General features: G+C 40.3%; 1 protein-coding gene across 1 annotated transcript in view; it reads left to right on the top strand.

Annotated features, from left to right (window-relative positions):
- Positions 1 to 15,789, top strand: part of GNA14 (G protein subunit alpha 14) — a 195,279-nt gene that overhangs the window by 96,711 nt on the left and 82,779 nt on the right. The window contains exon 2 of the mRNA XM_036856060.1: positions 4,979 to 5,163. Coding sequence (XP_036711955.1) covers positions 4,979 to 5,163 — 185 coding nt within the window. The remainder of the gene's footprint in view (positions 1 to 4,978; positions 5,164 to 15,789) is intronic.

The raw sequence follows: 15,789 nt of genomic DNA, 5'->3' as shown, positions 1-15,789 counted from the left end.
GGACAGAGATTAAATAAACTATCTAATCTTTTTGATATTCAGTTTCCCTTCTGGAAAAAGAAGATACTAACTGGGTTGTGTTGAGGCTTAAATGAGAGGGAGAGGATCCTTCACCCCTACCCCCAGCCCACCGAGTCTCTTTGCTCTCTTGCCCTCAGCCCCAGGTGGTGTGTGTCTTTCAATCTTTCTTCTTTGCCTTTAACCTGTCCTTTTTTTGCCCTATGTTTGGTTTTTTATTCTTCAAATAACCACAGTATATTAGTAGAATTGAAGAACATTTTAAAATATTGGTATCGATCAAGTACATTTATGTCATCTTTTTATTAATCTTTAAAATCATTTTTAACCTTTTCTTTTCAAAATCTTCCATGTCCAAAAGCAAAATCAATGACTTTTTAAACATGTTTCTGTGTTTGGGGCTGCTGGTGGGGTTGGCTTTAACCTTTTGTAAGTGAATGGTCTTTATAATGCAAAAGATTCTCTACCTTGGTATAGAACTTTGGGGTGAGTCTTGAGTGATTTTTCTGGCTTAAGAGGGCCCAAATCCCAGGTGCCTCATGACAATTACATAATCTCTCTGTTCTCGTCAGCTTCGTGGTGTGTAGAATGTGGAAGTATTAACCTTCACTTGGGATAAGGTAGCACTGGACCCAAGGTCAACCTTGCCGGAGTGGAATAGAAGCAAGTGTGGCAGCATCATAGAAGAGATGCAGGGAACCCCAGGATTCTGCAAGAGCAGAGATCTACTCTGATTCAGGATTCTGGACCAAGCTCTGACTGTATAGGGTCTTCCCACAGGTCCTCAGTTATCCCACGAGGTCGTGGCAGCCAAGAGTCCTCATGAAACTGGTCTCATCACAATCATCTTTCGACAATTCGTATGTCACTTTTCTGCAGTTGTCTGTGATATAAGACCAATGGGGGAAAACTGACTTCTCATGTTTGTTCTATTCATTCCTTCATTTAGTCATTTTTTGAGAGCTGACTATATGGCAGGCACAGTGTTCGTGGTACCCAAATGCGTGACTCCCAAGCCTTACCCTTCCTGGACTTAGGGTGTAGCAAGAGACATATCTGCAAACAAGCAGTGAGGGGATGGGCCCCTCTGGGGTGTCCACAGGCACTTTGAGAGCTTAAAGGGGGCAAGCCTAACTGTTGGGGGGATGAAGGGGAAGAAAATTCCTTTCATGGGTGTTATTTGTGTTGAACCTTGAAGCCTAAGGCTTTAGCAGCCCGCTTGCTAGCCGCAGCCCTGAATTTGCATCAGCTTTGCCCTGTTTGCTGACTCACAGTTTCCTTGTCTCTGACTTGGGAAGACAGCGCCCACCTTTCCCGTCTCTGGAGGTAGAAGTAAGGCAACAGGGAGGCTTGTGTGGCTGTGAGGACGCTCACCTGTCGGGAGGTTCTTCTTCATGCCCCAACAGTGTGCACCTGCAAGATGGTGGGTGTGCCTGGGCTTAGGGTTCAGTGTGTGGCTGTGAACTTCCCATCTGTCCTCATTAGACCAGTAGGACTAAGTCCATTTGGTCATGATCCCAGTGTTCTTCTCTGATAGGAGAAGTCTGCATTAGAGTCTGATTGAGTAAATCCCCTCTTTCTCTTGCTGACTGTGTGCACTTGCTGAGATCACTGAACAGTATGAGCCCCAGGTTTCTCATCTGTAGGATAAAGATGGCGGTAATAGTTCATACCTCGTGGGTTGGTTGTGAGGATCAAAGGAGATAATGTGTGTAGAGTACCAGGCACAGTGTGACTGTCTAACAGTCACCATTATTAGGACTGGGGAGTAACCAGGAAAGGGTCACAGAGAATCAGGATAAGGCTCCTGCTTGGCCATTTTCATGGTGGTTCCTGCCATGGTTGAGGTCACTGCTACCCACATAGCACACTGGGTGGTTGAGAGAGGATGAGCCACCTCTTTTCCTATTTGTGGGTAGTGAAGGCAGCTGAGATTGGATGAATTCCTTATCACTATCATGTATTCAAAATACTTTCAATTCAATAATATTATTCAAGATTTAAAAAGGAAGGAGGGCTTCCCTGGTGGCACAGTGGTTAAGAATCCGCCTGCCAATGTAGGGGACACAGGTTTGATCCCTGGTCCGGGAAGATCCCACATGCTGTGGAGCAACTAAGCCTGTGCGCCACAACTACTGAGCCTGCGCTCGAGAGCCCACGAGCCACTACTACTGAGCCCACGTGCCACAACTACTGAAACTCGCGCGCCTAGAGCCCGTGCTCTGCAACAAGAGAAGCCACCGCAATGAGAAGCCCACGCAATGCAATGAAGAGTAGCCCCCGCTTGCTGCAACTAGAGAAAGCCCGCATGCAGCAAAGACCCAATGCAGACAAAAATAAATAAATTAAAATAAATAAATAAATAAATAATCAGGGTCTTTAAAAAAAAAAAAAAAAAAAAGAAGAAGGAAATGCTCTCCCAGGCTACAACATGAATGAACCTTGAGGGTATTACGCTAAGTGATATAAGCCAGTCACAAAAAGACAAATACTGTGTGATTCCCCTTATATGAGGTACCCAGAGTGGTCAGATTCTTATCTAAGAAAGTAGAAAGGTGGCTGGGGGGAGGGAGGGCTGGGGAGTTGTTTAATGGGTATGGAGTTTCAGTTCTGCAGGATGAAAAGGGTTCTGGAGATTGCACAACAATGTGAATATACTTAACACTTCTGAACTGTATACCTACAAATAATGAAGATGGTAAATTTTGCTGTTTGTGTTTTATCACAATTTTATAAAAGCTTAATAAGCTTGTGCCAAGCGTAAGGCATTATACCTGGCCCAAGGGGAGGCAGTGTGAATAAAAACAAATATGGCCCCTGTCTCCCCTTATGAAACTTACAGGTTGGTAGGGGAGGTATATGTCAAAGGAAGAATGACATTAGTGGGCAAAAGTGCAGCTGGAACAGGTGCTCCAACCAGAAGTTCGTGGTACCCTGAGAACCTAGAGTATGGAGACCTGACCTCATCAGGCAGACCAGGCCAGGTGAAGAGCAGCAGTGAGAAGGATGAAGGAAGACCATCCCAGGAACGTGCGAAGCATGAGCCAAGGCTGCAACAAGGAGGCCAGTGTGGCTCGAGTGCAGAGGGAGGAGGAAAGCGTGTTGTGAGAAAAGGCTGGCCAAGACAGAGGGGCCAGACCACGTGGCCTTGTTGGCCACAGTAGAGTTTTGTCTTTCTTCCTGAGCTGAGGGGAGGCCATTGAGGGTTTTGAGCTGAGGATGGGGAGACACATAGAAAAGCAGGTTTGTATTTTGAAAAGATCAACCTGAAGGAACATTTTTTTTTTTCTTACAAGGAAAGATCTTATCAGATGCTAAGAGTTGTCTCAATTATTCACCTGGAAAAATTGATCGAGTCTCCTAGATGTTTCTCTGGGGCCTGATGTTCTCAGGGCCCCCGGCAAGAGTACAGATGGAGACCCACATCCCATAAGTCTAAATGGTTACAGGCAATAATCAAGCCAACAAACCATTATTAATATGTTCTATTCTCTTACCATGACAAATATCTCTTTATGACTAAAATGTCAAAAAAGATATGTACAACTATGGTTTTTAATATGACTAAGAGCCAACAAAGTATCAAAGATGATTGAATTTAACTATAACTGCACTGTCTGGGTATTCTGTTGGGTCAATGAGATGTGGATATGTAATAAAATATTTTATAATTAATCCATCATTTCCTATTTCATAATTTTTGGCCTTCTTTATAGTAAAATCACGAATTATATTATTTTAATTAAGATTTTCATACAATTCGTGTTGTTTTAATAGAAATGCTGTTAGATGACTTTTTTATAACAGGTATATTGAATATGTATTGTATATATATTCGTATATATGCAGTTCACCCATTTGAAGAATCCAACTTTTCTTGAGTCATTTTAGTTCTGAGATCATTTTCATTAATTCCAATTTGAAGAAACTTTGCCCTACTGAGATCATATCAACCTGAATTGTTAAAAAAACTTCTTTAAAGCAATACTTGGATTTGAAAATGAACCATAAATATAGTATATTATGTTCCAAACATGGTAATGGGATCTCTTAGATAAATTATCTTTATCACAAAAAATATTAGAAAGAAAATATTTTAATTCCATCACACAAATATCTATCACTTATGCTGCAACTTTTCCTGTCTATTCAAACAATATCTCAATCTAATATTAATGTAAAGCCCTGGCATCATGTTTCACACATATTATCTGGACATCTATGCAAATTTAAGAGCAATAGGAATGGTTTGATGTTGTAAAATGTTCCTTGGCTGCCATGTGCAAGTGTTGTGAGTTTGGAGGACCTCCTGAACTACAAATTGGAATATGAGGAGGGGGAAGAATATAGACATTTGGTACAGCTGGGGATGGTGCTTCATTGTGCGAGGATGCATTGTATTCATGTATTTGAAAGAAAGGAATTGACAAGTTCATTAGCCTTTTCTCACATCCAGGTGTTTCTGCTGCTCAAACCCTCCCTGCACTGAAGCAGCCCCCATCGCTGCCATGGCTGGTATTAGCAGTGGGGAAACCCTCGAATGTTTGGGGCTTTCAGACACGGATGCCAATTGTTTCGAGGTCATAGGGCAAGGGATGTCGGGGAGCAGTTCCCTGGGGCCTAAACAGTGTGAGTCACAAGAGCTGATGTTTAGGATTACTCCAAGTGACATGGACACTCATGTGTCCTTAATAAATTGTGTGTGTGTGTGTGTGTGTGTGTGATATTTGTGGACTTCTAAAGCACAGGGTCCAGGGTGGGGACCCCTCTGCCCAGGGGTTTAGGATGGCGCTACCTGCAGCCTAAACTTGCATAAGCGTTCGGCAGGCCCTTTCCAAATCCACCCCCATTAATTTACTAATCCGGATATTGACCAACACTGCCAGGAGGTAATTTCTTTCTCACTCTGTTCCTTTTAAAGACTGCTGACTGCGTTTTTCACTTGTTTTTGTCTTATTAGGAACTGGAGAAAGTGGCAAAAGCACCTTTATCAAGCAAATGAGAATCATCCATGGGTCTGGTTACAGCGACGAAGACAGAAAGGGGTTCACGAAGCTAGTTTACCAAAACATATTCACCGCCATGCAAGCCATGATCAGAGCCATGGATACCCTGAGGATACAGTACGTGTGTGAACAGAATAAGGTAACATGCTTAAGAGTGTTGGACCCATTTGTGAATGCATGCTCTCCTCCTCTGGTTAGCATATGTATCTGAACTAAAGGGTTTACTGCGTGCTTCTTCCATCAGAGGCCAGAAGAAGCTCTTGAACTCAGATTCTGGGGTAGAGATACTCCAGAGGAGTGTGATGAATTTAGGAACAGCGCTGCAGTCTTATTTCTGCAGAAGCTCTAGCATAGTGGTAGCGTGGTGCTGCCCAGTGCACAGCAATTCAGAAATGTGGGTAGTCATTCTGGTGACTTTTTTCAGATGCTGAGAAGAGGAAGACATACATATACATCTCCTCTTTCAGCTAAGATACCTGGTTAATTTCTTCATTGGAGCAGTGGAGATCTTGGGTTTACAATGGCCAACTTTCTAAGAATTCCCAGTCTTAGGAAAATGCCCTGCAGACTACTCAAAGAAGTCAGTGGGCTTTGTTTGTTTGTTTTGGGAGCTAGGCCTTCTTAGGAGCTAAGTGATGATTTATGAAGGGTAATGCTTGTGTTTCAACTAGCAGAGGACTCTCATAAAGTAATGGTATGAAGTTGCCATTTGCTTTCCTGTCACCATGGGTTATTTAAAATACATATCTGTTTAAGACTATAGGAAAATAATGAGGCAGGAGGGTGGGAGGAGGAGACAAATAATATTTTCTATGGTGTATTGGAATGTAAATCCATAGGAAAATACTATGTATAAGTTCATTAAGAATCTAAATGATAGAGTTTCTTTAAAATAATTGATACCAAGTTACAACATGACATGATGATAAAGAGAAAAATTCTGTCTTATTCTCTTGTGGATCAATTAAAAAGAATTTAGCTGCTCAAATGCCAGAATAGTGGTTTCAGTATGGACCTCAGGGACAACTTTATCATGAACTTGTGGCATCTGTGTTCATGTACATTATACAAAGAGTTTCAGAGCAATCAATCTAATTTTTTTTTTTATTACTCAGTGACTGGATTACATAGGAAAACTCAACGTGCACCAAATTTTAGATGTACCTTTACAGTGTGACTGCAACCTTGTGTCTTTACCACCATTTCCTTGCAGTCTTGAGGAAATGAAGGAATATAGCTTGCCTACAGCTTCAACAGTGTTATGCTGAAAAATGTGTGTGTGCATGTGTGACAGGCGGGAGGGGGGAGGGTGTTAGTGGTGGGAATTAGTCTTTAGTATATCTGATGCCAAGTAATATGAGAGGTGTCCTGAGCCACTGGGTGATTCTACAAGTGACTCTGATTCCTTTACACATTGGTTTTGAGTATATACTTTATATCTTTTTGAATGCATGCAATTAAAAAAATAATCACCCTTTACAAAGTATTTTAAAAATTAGGTCATCTGTGGAAATTTAGGATTATTTCAGAGAAGAGGTATGTCAGGAACGTCCTTGCGGTAATTTTAGTTAATCTACTTTCCTCCTTTGTAAAAGGCATTTTTTTCCCCAGTCATAGTGGGGTGACTGGGGAAAGCTTGGAATTTAGGGATGGATTCATAAACAGGCCTATTGGGAAGAAAAGGCTCAAATATAAGTCAGTTCTGCTTATCTTGGCAACATGTGTTTGTAAAAACCTGATCAGATTTAGTAATCAGGGTCCCTGGGTTTTTGTTTGGTTTTCCCTCAAGGTCTTCTAGAGGAATTCTGAGTTTATATTTCAAACAAAAAGGTTTTATGGGATTTGACATTGCTCCACTTTCTTGTGGTCTCTTGATCTGAATTCTTTCTCATAAGGCCATGTCCCCTTGCCCACTAATCTGCATTAGTTTCCTCCAGCTGCCATAACAAAGCACTTCAAACTGGTGGCTTAAAACAGAGATTTCTTCCTTCACAGTTCTGAAGCCTGGAAGTGTGAAATCAGGGGCTTGGTTCCACCCGGAGGCTCTGAGGGAGGCTCTGTTCCATGCTGCTCTCCTGGTTTCTGATGGTTGCTGGCAATCCTTGGTGTCCTTTGGCTTGTAGATGCTTCCATCCAGTCCCTGACTCTGTCTTCCCACAGAGCTCTCCCCTCTGTATCTCTGTGCTCACATGGTGTTCTCCTCTCTGTGTCCAAACCTCCCTCTTCCCATGAGGACAGCAGTCATTGGGTTAGAGCCCATCCTAATCCAGTATGACCTCATCATAGCTTGATTATGTCTACAAAGACCCTATTTCCCAATAAAGTTACTTTCTGAGATTTGGGGTTTTCATGAATTTCAAGGCAACACTATTCAACCCAGTACAGTCTGCCCTCTGCCCCAACCCCCCAAAGAATGTCCAGCCTATAAGCAAAATACATTCACCCCATTCTAATATCCCCCAAAGATTTAACCCTAAAAACAGCATCAACTCCAAGTCTCAAATCTGATCTAAATATCAACTCAAACGGTCCCCAATCTCATCATTTAAATACTCTAAATCAGGTATGGGTGAGACTCTGGATATGGTCCATCCAGGAGCAGAATTCCTCTCCTTTCACACACCTGTGAAACTAGGAAATGAGTCAGTAGTACCTCTGTCTCCTCATTTGCTGTCTCTGGCTCCATTCTCAATTCCTTCTTTCTACTTCAAGTACCTGCATTCATGCTTTATAAACTTCCTCTTATCCCTCAAACATATGCCAGGGATGAACCACATAGTGACATGGCTTAAGGAGAGGCAAAAGGTTGAGTAGAAAGATCACTGGATTGGTTCCCCCAAGCCTGGGCTCTGCTCATGGCTCACCTGTGGGTCTCAGGCGGGAGTCAGCAAACTTTTTCTATAAAGGGCCAGAGAGGAAATATTTTCGGCTTTGAGGGCTATACAGTCTCTGTTGCAGTGACTCAGCTCTGCTGTTGTACAAAACCAGGCATGGGTAATGCGTAAACGAATGAGTGAGGCTTGCTTATAAACTCTGTTTGCAAAATGTGAAAATTATTCTTAACTCACGGGCCAAACAAAAAAAGGCCAAGGGTGGATTTAGTCCATGGTCTGGAGTTTGCTGACTCAGTCCTAGGGGAAGTCGTGTAACCTCTCTGGTCTTGAATTTTCTTGTCTGTTAAATGCAGACAGCACATGCTCTGTCTACTTCATAAGCTAACATGAGCAAAAGGAAGTGCTTTACAAATTAAATGGCACTGGAAAATAGAAGGTTATTATTGGGGCAAGTTCAAAAGCCAAAAATGAACTCATTGTTTCTTCTGTTGATTGTTTAGGTCATTTTGATCGATTTCTTCTTTATTATTTTCTGAATAATTTTCTCTGTGGGCTAGTCCTGATTCCAAATGTGAAACTATAACAAAGTACCCTTCTTAGGTCATAAAATGATAAAATGATTAGTGCTGTAGGAGTTTAAGTAATTACTTAAGAAGCATGATCTATGTCTTCCTTTTAAAAAAAATTTACTTATTTTATTTATTTATTTTTGGCTGCATTGGGTCTTCATTGCTGCGCATGGGCTTTCTCTAGTTGCGGCGAGCAGGAGCTACTCTTCGTTGCGGTGCGCGGGCTTCTCATTGCGGTGGCTTCTCGTTGTGGAGCATGGGCTCTAGGCGCGCGGGCTTCAGTAGTTGTGGCACATGGGCTCAGTAGTTGTGGCTCGTGGGCTCTAGAGGGCAGGCTCAGTAGTTGTGGTGCATGGGCTTAGTTTCTCCACAGCATGTGGGATCTTCCTGGACCAGGGCTCAAACCCGTGTCCCCTGCATTGGCAGGCGGATTCTTAACCACTGCACCACCAGCGAAGCCCATGTCTTCTTTACAAAGTATTGCTTCATTTAAAACAATTGACTAGTTAAGTCAAGGATGAACAAACCTAATTAGCTTTTCTTTTCAGTCCTTCCCTCGCTTCTTATTCCATTATTTGATTTTTTTCAGAGCTAGACACTTTCTTAAAAGTCTGTAGAAGGGAATTAAGAGTGATTTTAGAGGGTTTTATTTTAAATGTTAGCAAGATTATTGGTCAGCCAGGTTGTTGAAAATCTTTGCCTATTACTTGACAGGCTATTTTTGAAAGGAAATTTATCAGAAATTTAGTAGCGTTCAGTTTTTAACCATGTTTTAACCAACATGTTTTTTCAATTAAGATTTAGCCTTGAAGATTATTTTCTTATACATTGCCTACTTTTTTTAAAGAAATTATTCATATGTATTCACTCACTCTGTTGATAAGCCTTAATTTTTGTGTCTCTCAAGAATGTCATGAGCACATATTAGAATTTATGACTTCTTGAATAAATACTACAGAGGCATTTGCTCGGTGTCAGGACTACTAAATTTGAATTAAGCTTATATCTTATGTTTCCTGGTGATGATTTCATGGAAATCTTCATATATTTTACTGTTTGTAGTGTCTCCAACTTGAGAAATTCTCTCTCTAGGTCTGTAGTGTGGTAAAGGAAATCTTATCCCCTTAAAGGTTCTGCAGAATAGGCTTGGATGATTTACGTACAGAATTTCCCAAGGGCAAAGGACAGCCCTGCCTAACTTTTCAAAAATGTTTGGTTCTGTATTCAGTGATCTCTAGAAAAAAAGTACAAGGTCTACAGGTTCTTTCGGTAGCTGACCCCAGCTTCTTACTTGCCCTCCTTCTTATAGGAGCTCTTCACCACACTGGGGTCACATCGTATTTGCATGTAATGTACACACATTTAATTGCAAGGGTTCATCGTAAAAACAAAAACAACATCTTAAAAAAGGAGAGTTAATAATTGAACAGTAAGAAGAGTATTTTGCCTGCCATTCCCCTCAAGTACTTAATTTGGAATTCGGTGTTTCTAGAAGTGTGAGGTCTGAAATTTCCTTCAAAAAGCATCTTTCTCTTCTGCGAGAAGCTTTTACTGAATTCCAAGTCACTCTTGAGGCAGTGGGCTTGGGCCCTGTAGCCACCTACAGCTCTTGAATGGCTGAATTTGGGAGGTTTAATTGACTCACAAGGTCTCTGCTGATTTTGTTTCAAGTTTTTCAGGTCCTTCATTTAGGTACACAGATGTCTTTGTCATCAGTTCCCTGTAGTGTCTTGAGTTTCAGCCCCTTGGAGCGGGATCCCCCATCTCCTGACTGCTGGATATATCAGGAACATGCAAAACAATGGTCCTCAGTCCCAGCTGCACATTGGGAGCTCTTGGGAGGCTTTTCTGCTGCCGCCCAGGGTACCAGCCCTGGAGAGTCAGGGCTAAGTATTCTTGGCACGCAGCCCGAGCTTTTGGATTGACTTTTAGAAGCTTCCCAGGTGATTCTGATTAGGCAGCCAAGTTTGAGAGCCACTGCTATATGTATCTTAAGATTATCTGGAGGCGTTCAGTTCAGATTCTACTTTCTGATCAGCCTTTCCATAGAGGAGAGGGAGACTTCTGGTAATCTCTTGCATGGGATGACCTAATCAATCTTTATCCAAAGGTAAATTGAGGGGCCAGCATTGAGGATGTTTGTTTAGTTCGGCAGTACCGGGGGCGGGGAGGCCTTAGTGAGATGAGGTGATGGTAGCCGTGACAGCATCTCCAGGTGACATTTTTGAATTCAGGGCGGATTCTGTGTCTTTTCCTTTGAGTCTTGCAGGAGCCTAGCACAGCGTCATGGCGAGAGCTTCCAGGGATGGGGTGGGGGTCAGGGGGGAAGAAGGAGCTGCATTTCATTCTCTGGAGTTCACATTACTGGGCCTTCTCAGCCTCCTTTTCCCGCTGTTGCTACACTGAAGTTATCGTTTCTTTTTGATCAGTAAAGAATCAGGGATGCAGGTTATATTGATAACATGCCCAAGGTATAGATATTGTTTGTAATAAACATACCTTACAATTTCATTTTGTGAATAGAGACATTATTAGGAAATTAAGCAGTTACGTATTTTCACTCATCATTAATAGATATTTTTATTTATTGAGATGGTAATTCACTAGGTATAAAACGTAAACATCAAATATCCAACTTCACATTTAAGCAATAAAGTCAGGTATTTGCAGGTTAGGATTGCAGGAGAAGACATTTTCTAACACCAAAAAGAGCTTTGATCATGTCTCGTATCTGTGTATATTTAACTCTTCCAGCTTAACTTTTCATTTTCAGAAAGTAAGAGGCTGAAGTTCTAGAAGGGTCTGTTAAGGGTGCATGTGAGGAGATCAGGCACAGTTAAGTGAAAATGGTCAATTTATGTGGCTCCTTACAGAAGAGCTTCTCAGGGTTTGACATATGTTAAGACCCCCTTATTTTCTAATTTTAAAAACATCTGTTTAAATATACTTTTCAGTCCTACTTCCTCATCCAATCTGAAAAGTCATATTCTGCATGAGCCTCTGGGAACAGGGAGGCCAATGTTCAGACTTTGGCTGTAGCCCAGGGTCACTGGTTCTCTGGCACATGGTAAACTCAGGCTCTTTCTTCCCATGTCCTGTTGGATATTAAAAATCGTGTGGTGCATTTTTCTCCTTACTAAGAACTTGGAGTCCTAGCCAGTGTCATAACAACAACAAATTCTCCATCAAAATCCTAGGCTGGAGTTTTTCCATTTATGCTAATAGTTCTCTGATTAATCAATGTTGACTTCAGAGTAACAGTTGCTCAATCAGCGCTTGAAATGTAAGAGTTTGGAAAATGGGTTTGGAAAATGGGAAAGAATAGGATAAAAATGAGAAAGAACTGGTTTTCTGCTTAATCACCGTCACAAGTAAATCTGACCACCCACTACGCATTGGGAGATGAGGAAGGTTTGGGGCCAGTGATGAGATTGATTTGACCATTGGAATGTTAATTTCTTCCCTTACCTCACGACTAGGTATGAACCTACCATCCATCTAACATGTGAAGTATTTTCCTTGAGTCTTAAATTGCATGCAACTTTGTTGCTATCTTAAAATACAAAGGGGAACACGTGAAATATCCTCACAATTCAAAACTCTTTAACAAAAGCTAGAATCATGGTCGGTGATGCTAGCAAAATTCTTTTTTAAAAAAGTCTTTTTGAAATACAGTTGATTTGCAACATTGTATTTAATTTCTGCTGTACAGCAAAGTGACTCAGTTATATATATATATATATATTGGGTGGGCCAAAAAGTTCATTCGGTTAGTGAATACGTTGTTCAATAAAGTTCTTCGTCAAAATGAAAAACGTCTACTTAAAACCGAACGAACTTTTTGGCCCACCCAATATATATATACTTTTTCATATTCTTTTCCATTATGGTTTATCACAGGATACTGAATACAGTTCCCTGTGCTATACAGTAGGACACTGTTGTTTATCCATGAAAATTCTTGTTAGATCTGAAGTCCTTCACAATTTGCTTCCTTTTCATGGCAGAGCTGCACTCTCATTTTCTGATGGTAGAGAGGTAACAGGTGTGTTAATGCTACTCTCTTCTCAGCCCTGCCTTTTCTTATCACCCAGTTTCTTCACTGATGAATGAATGCCATAAACATGTGCCAAGAGGTAAATTAATCCCCGGTTTGTTTTGGAGTCCTGCCAAGAGAATCATCAGTTCACCTGGTTTTATTAAATTGTGAGGTAGATTTTCTTATTAACTGGTTAATAAACTCTGCAGTATTATCCTAGCAAAGCATTCTAGAAAGCATCCCCTATTAAGAACTTTTTTTTTTTATTCAGGTGGGAGCTCCAATGGGATACAGTAACTAATCCAACAGAAACAAATAGTTAAAAGGTTTGTGTTTGTGTGTCTGTGTGCATGTGTGGGTGTGTATGTGCGAGTGAGTGGGCGTATTCACCAGTCAACCCACCTTCAGAGTTAAAACCATATACATTAGAAGCCAGAACTGTTGGCTTTTTAAATTTTCATTGACTCTTCTTTTTGGAAGCTCAGATGTTTCCAGGGAGCTTTGAGACATTGCATCTTGTGTACTTCACCGTGATTTCTTTTTCCTTTTAATTTTTATTTTATATTTGGAGGATTTACGATGTTGTGTTGGTTTCAGGTATACAGTAAAGTTATTCAGTTATACATATACATATATCTATTCTTTTTCATATATCTATATGAAATAGATACATATACCTATTTTCTTTTCCCATATAGGTTATTATAGAGTATTGAGTAGAGTTCCCTGTGCTATACAGTAGGTCCTTGTTGATTATTTACTTTATATATAGTAGTGTGTCTATGTTCATCCCAGCCTCCTAATTTATCCCTCCCCCACACCTTTCATCTTTGGTTACCGTAAGTTTGTTTTCTAAGTCTATGAGTCTGTTTCAGTTTTGTAAATAAGTTCATTTGTACCCTTTTTTAGATTCCACATATAAGCGATACCATGTTATTTGCCTTTCTCTGTCTGACTTACTTTACTCAGTATGACAATCTCTAGGTCCATCCATGTTGCTGCAAATGGCATTATTTTGTTCTTTTTTAGGGCTAAGTAATATTCCATTGTATTTATGTACCACATCTTTATCCATTCCTCTGTTGATGGACATTTAGGTTGCTTCCGTGTCCTGGCTGTTGTACTGCAATGAACGTTGGGGTGCACATATCTTTTCAAATTATGGCTTTCTCCGGGTGAACCTTCATACTGTTCTCTATAGTGACTGCACCAAATTACATTCCCACCAACAGCATAGGAGGGTTCCCTTTTCTCCACACCCTCTCCAGCATTTATTGTTTGTAGACTGTTTGATGATGGCCATTCTGACCCATGTGAGGTGATACCTCATTGTAGTTTTGATTTTCATTTCTCTAATAATTAGTGATGTTGAGCATCTTTTCATGTGCTTTTTGGCCATCTGTATGTCTTCTTTGGAGAAATGTCTATTAAGGTCTTCTGTCCAATTTTGATTGTTTTTTTTGTTTGTTTGTTTGTTTTGCTGTTGAGCTGCATGAGCTGTTTGTATATTTTGGAGATAAATCCCTTGTTGGTCACATAGTTTGCGAATATTTTCTTCCATTCTGTGCGTTAGCTTTTCAGTTTGTTTATGGTGTCCTTTGCTGTGCAAAAGCTCTTAATTTTAATTAGGTCCCATTTGTTTATTTTTGTTTTTATTTTCATTACTCTAGGAAGTGGATCCAAAAAAGATACTGCTGCGATTTATGTCAAAGAGTGTTCTGCTTATGTTTTCCTCCAAGAGTTTTATAGTGTCCGGCCTTACATTTAGGTCTTTAATCCATTTTGAGTTTATTTTTGTGTTGGTGTTAGAGAGTGTTCTAATTTCATTTTTTTTTTTTACATGTAGCTGTCCAGTTTTCCCAGCACCACTTATTGAAGAGACTGTCTTTTCTCCATTGCATGTTCTTGCCTCCTTTGTTGTAGATTAATTGACCATAGGTGTGTGGGTTTATTTCTGGGCTTCTATTCACCTTGATTTCTGACACTTAAAACTCTGTCAGATTTCATTAAATATGATCTAAAGTGACATAAAATAGCTTTCACATTGTTACTATTGCTTTGTATCTTCCCTAAATTAAATTTTAAATATTTTGGCATTTTTTTATCTGTAACTAGAAGTAAAGATATGGGCACATTTAAGTTGGCCATTTATGAAATCTGGTTAGAAAATTGTTTGTTTTTGTGTGTGAGTGTATAAAGAATAGAAAGTTGACTAATTTTTCTAGATTCTCTTTTTTTTAAAGTCACAACTAATCTAGTCTTTTAATCATTTCAATAGTTAAGGTGGAGCTAGTTGCAAAAAGGTTGAGGATGATAGGAATAACTTTGTATTTTAGGTGCCTCAAAGTTCTCTCCGTTTCATTTACACTGAGAGCTCCAGTGGTTGAATGATGGCATTTGTGGGAGGCCATCATGATTGACCAGTGGCCACCAATTCTCCCCAAGACCCCAAACTCTTCCCCCTCCTGTTGTATCTTTGCTTTGTATTGACATGGAATGTCTTTCCTATTGAACTGTGTGGAGGCTTCACTTTGGGGTTTAATCATCATTTATCATTATTATCATGCATGTATCATTATTATCATGCATGATCATCATGATTTGCATCAGTCCATATGTAGAGCCCTAACAATGTTAGTAATTACAAGGAAGTCTTTCCAAGTTCAAGTTAGTTCTTGGTGTAGTAGAATGAGACAATGGCTGACATAAAATTGAATTCCTGTCCTGCCTGTCATTTACATCCTCAACAGCCTTGGGCCGATCACCAACGCTCTCAGTCTTTGTATTTCCTTCCTTAAGTGAGGGCTGTGTTGGCTCCCTGTGATATTACAAAATTTAAACATGTGAGTAACCTACCTTCAGAAGCAAAAAATTATATTTTGCTGTGTCCTAAACAGGTTTCTTTTTTCAGCAAAATTTTATTTTTTGTCACTTTGTCTTATCAACTTCTTCATTAATAAGACACTACACCCAGTACAGTGTTACATATAGTATGTCAACATAGGCTATTTTATTTCATATAATCCAGGAGTTCTTTTCGGACACAGTAGAAAGTACCAGAATAAGAAACAGAAAGACACATATATCAGACTCACAGTGAGTAATCCATGTTCCAGAATATATAGGGTTTGCAGATGTGTCCTTGCCCCCTTCCTAAGGATAATACCAATTTTTAGGTTTCAAAAGAATGAATCGAATGAATGAATGAATGAATGAGTGGTCCTCCTTCCTGCAGATGCTGGCATCTGCATCTCCTGCATCTACTCTCACATTTCACCGTGAGGACAAGCATCTGTGGACAAGAACATCCCTCACAGAAATCT

This window comes from Balaenoptera musculus, chromosome 6 (assembly GCF_009873245.2).
Source record: "Balaenoptera musculus isolate JJ_BM4_2016_0621 chromosome 6, mBalMus1.pri.v3, whole genome shotgun sequence".
NCBI classification, from domain to species: Eukaryota; Metazoa; Chordata; class Mammalia; order Artiodactyla; family Balaenopteridae; genus Balaenoptera; species Balaenoptera musculus.
Note: the sequence above shows the minus strand (reverse complement) of the source record. Positions and strands in the feature narration are given on the sequence as shown.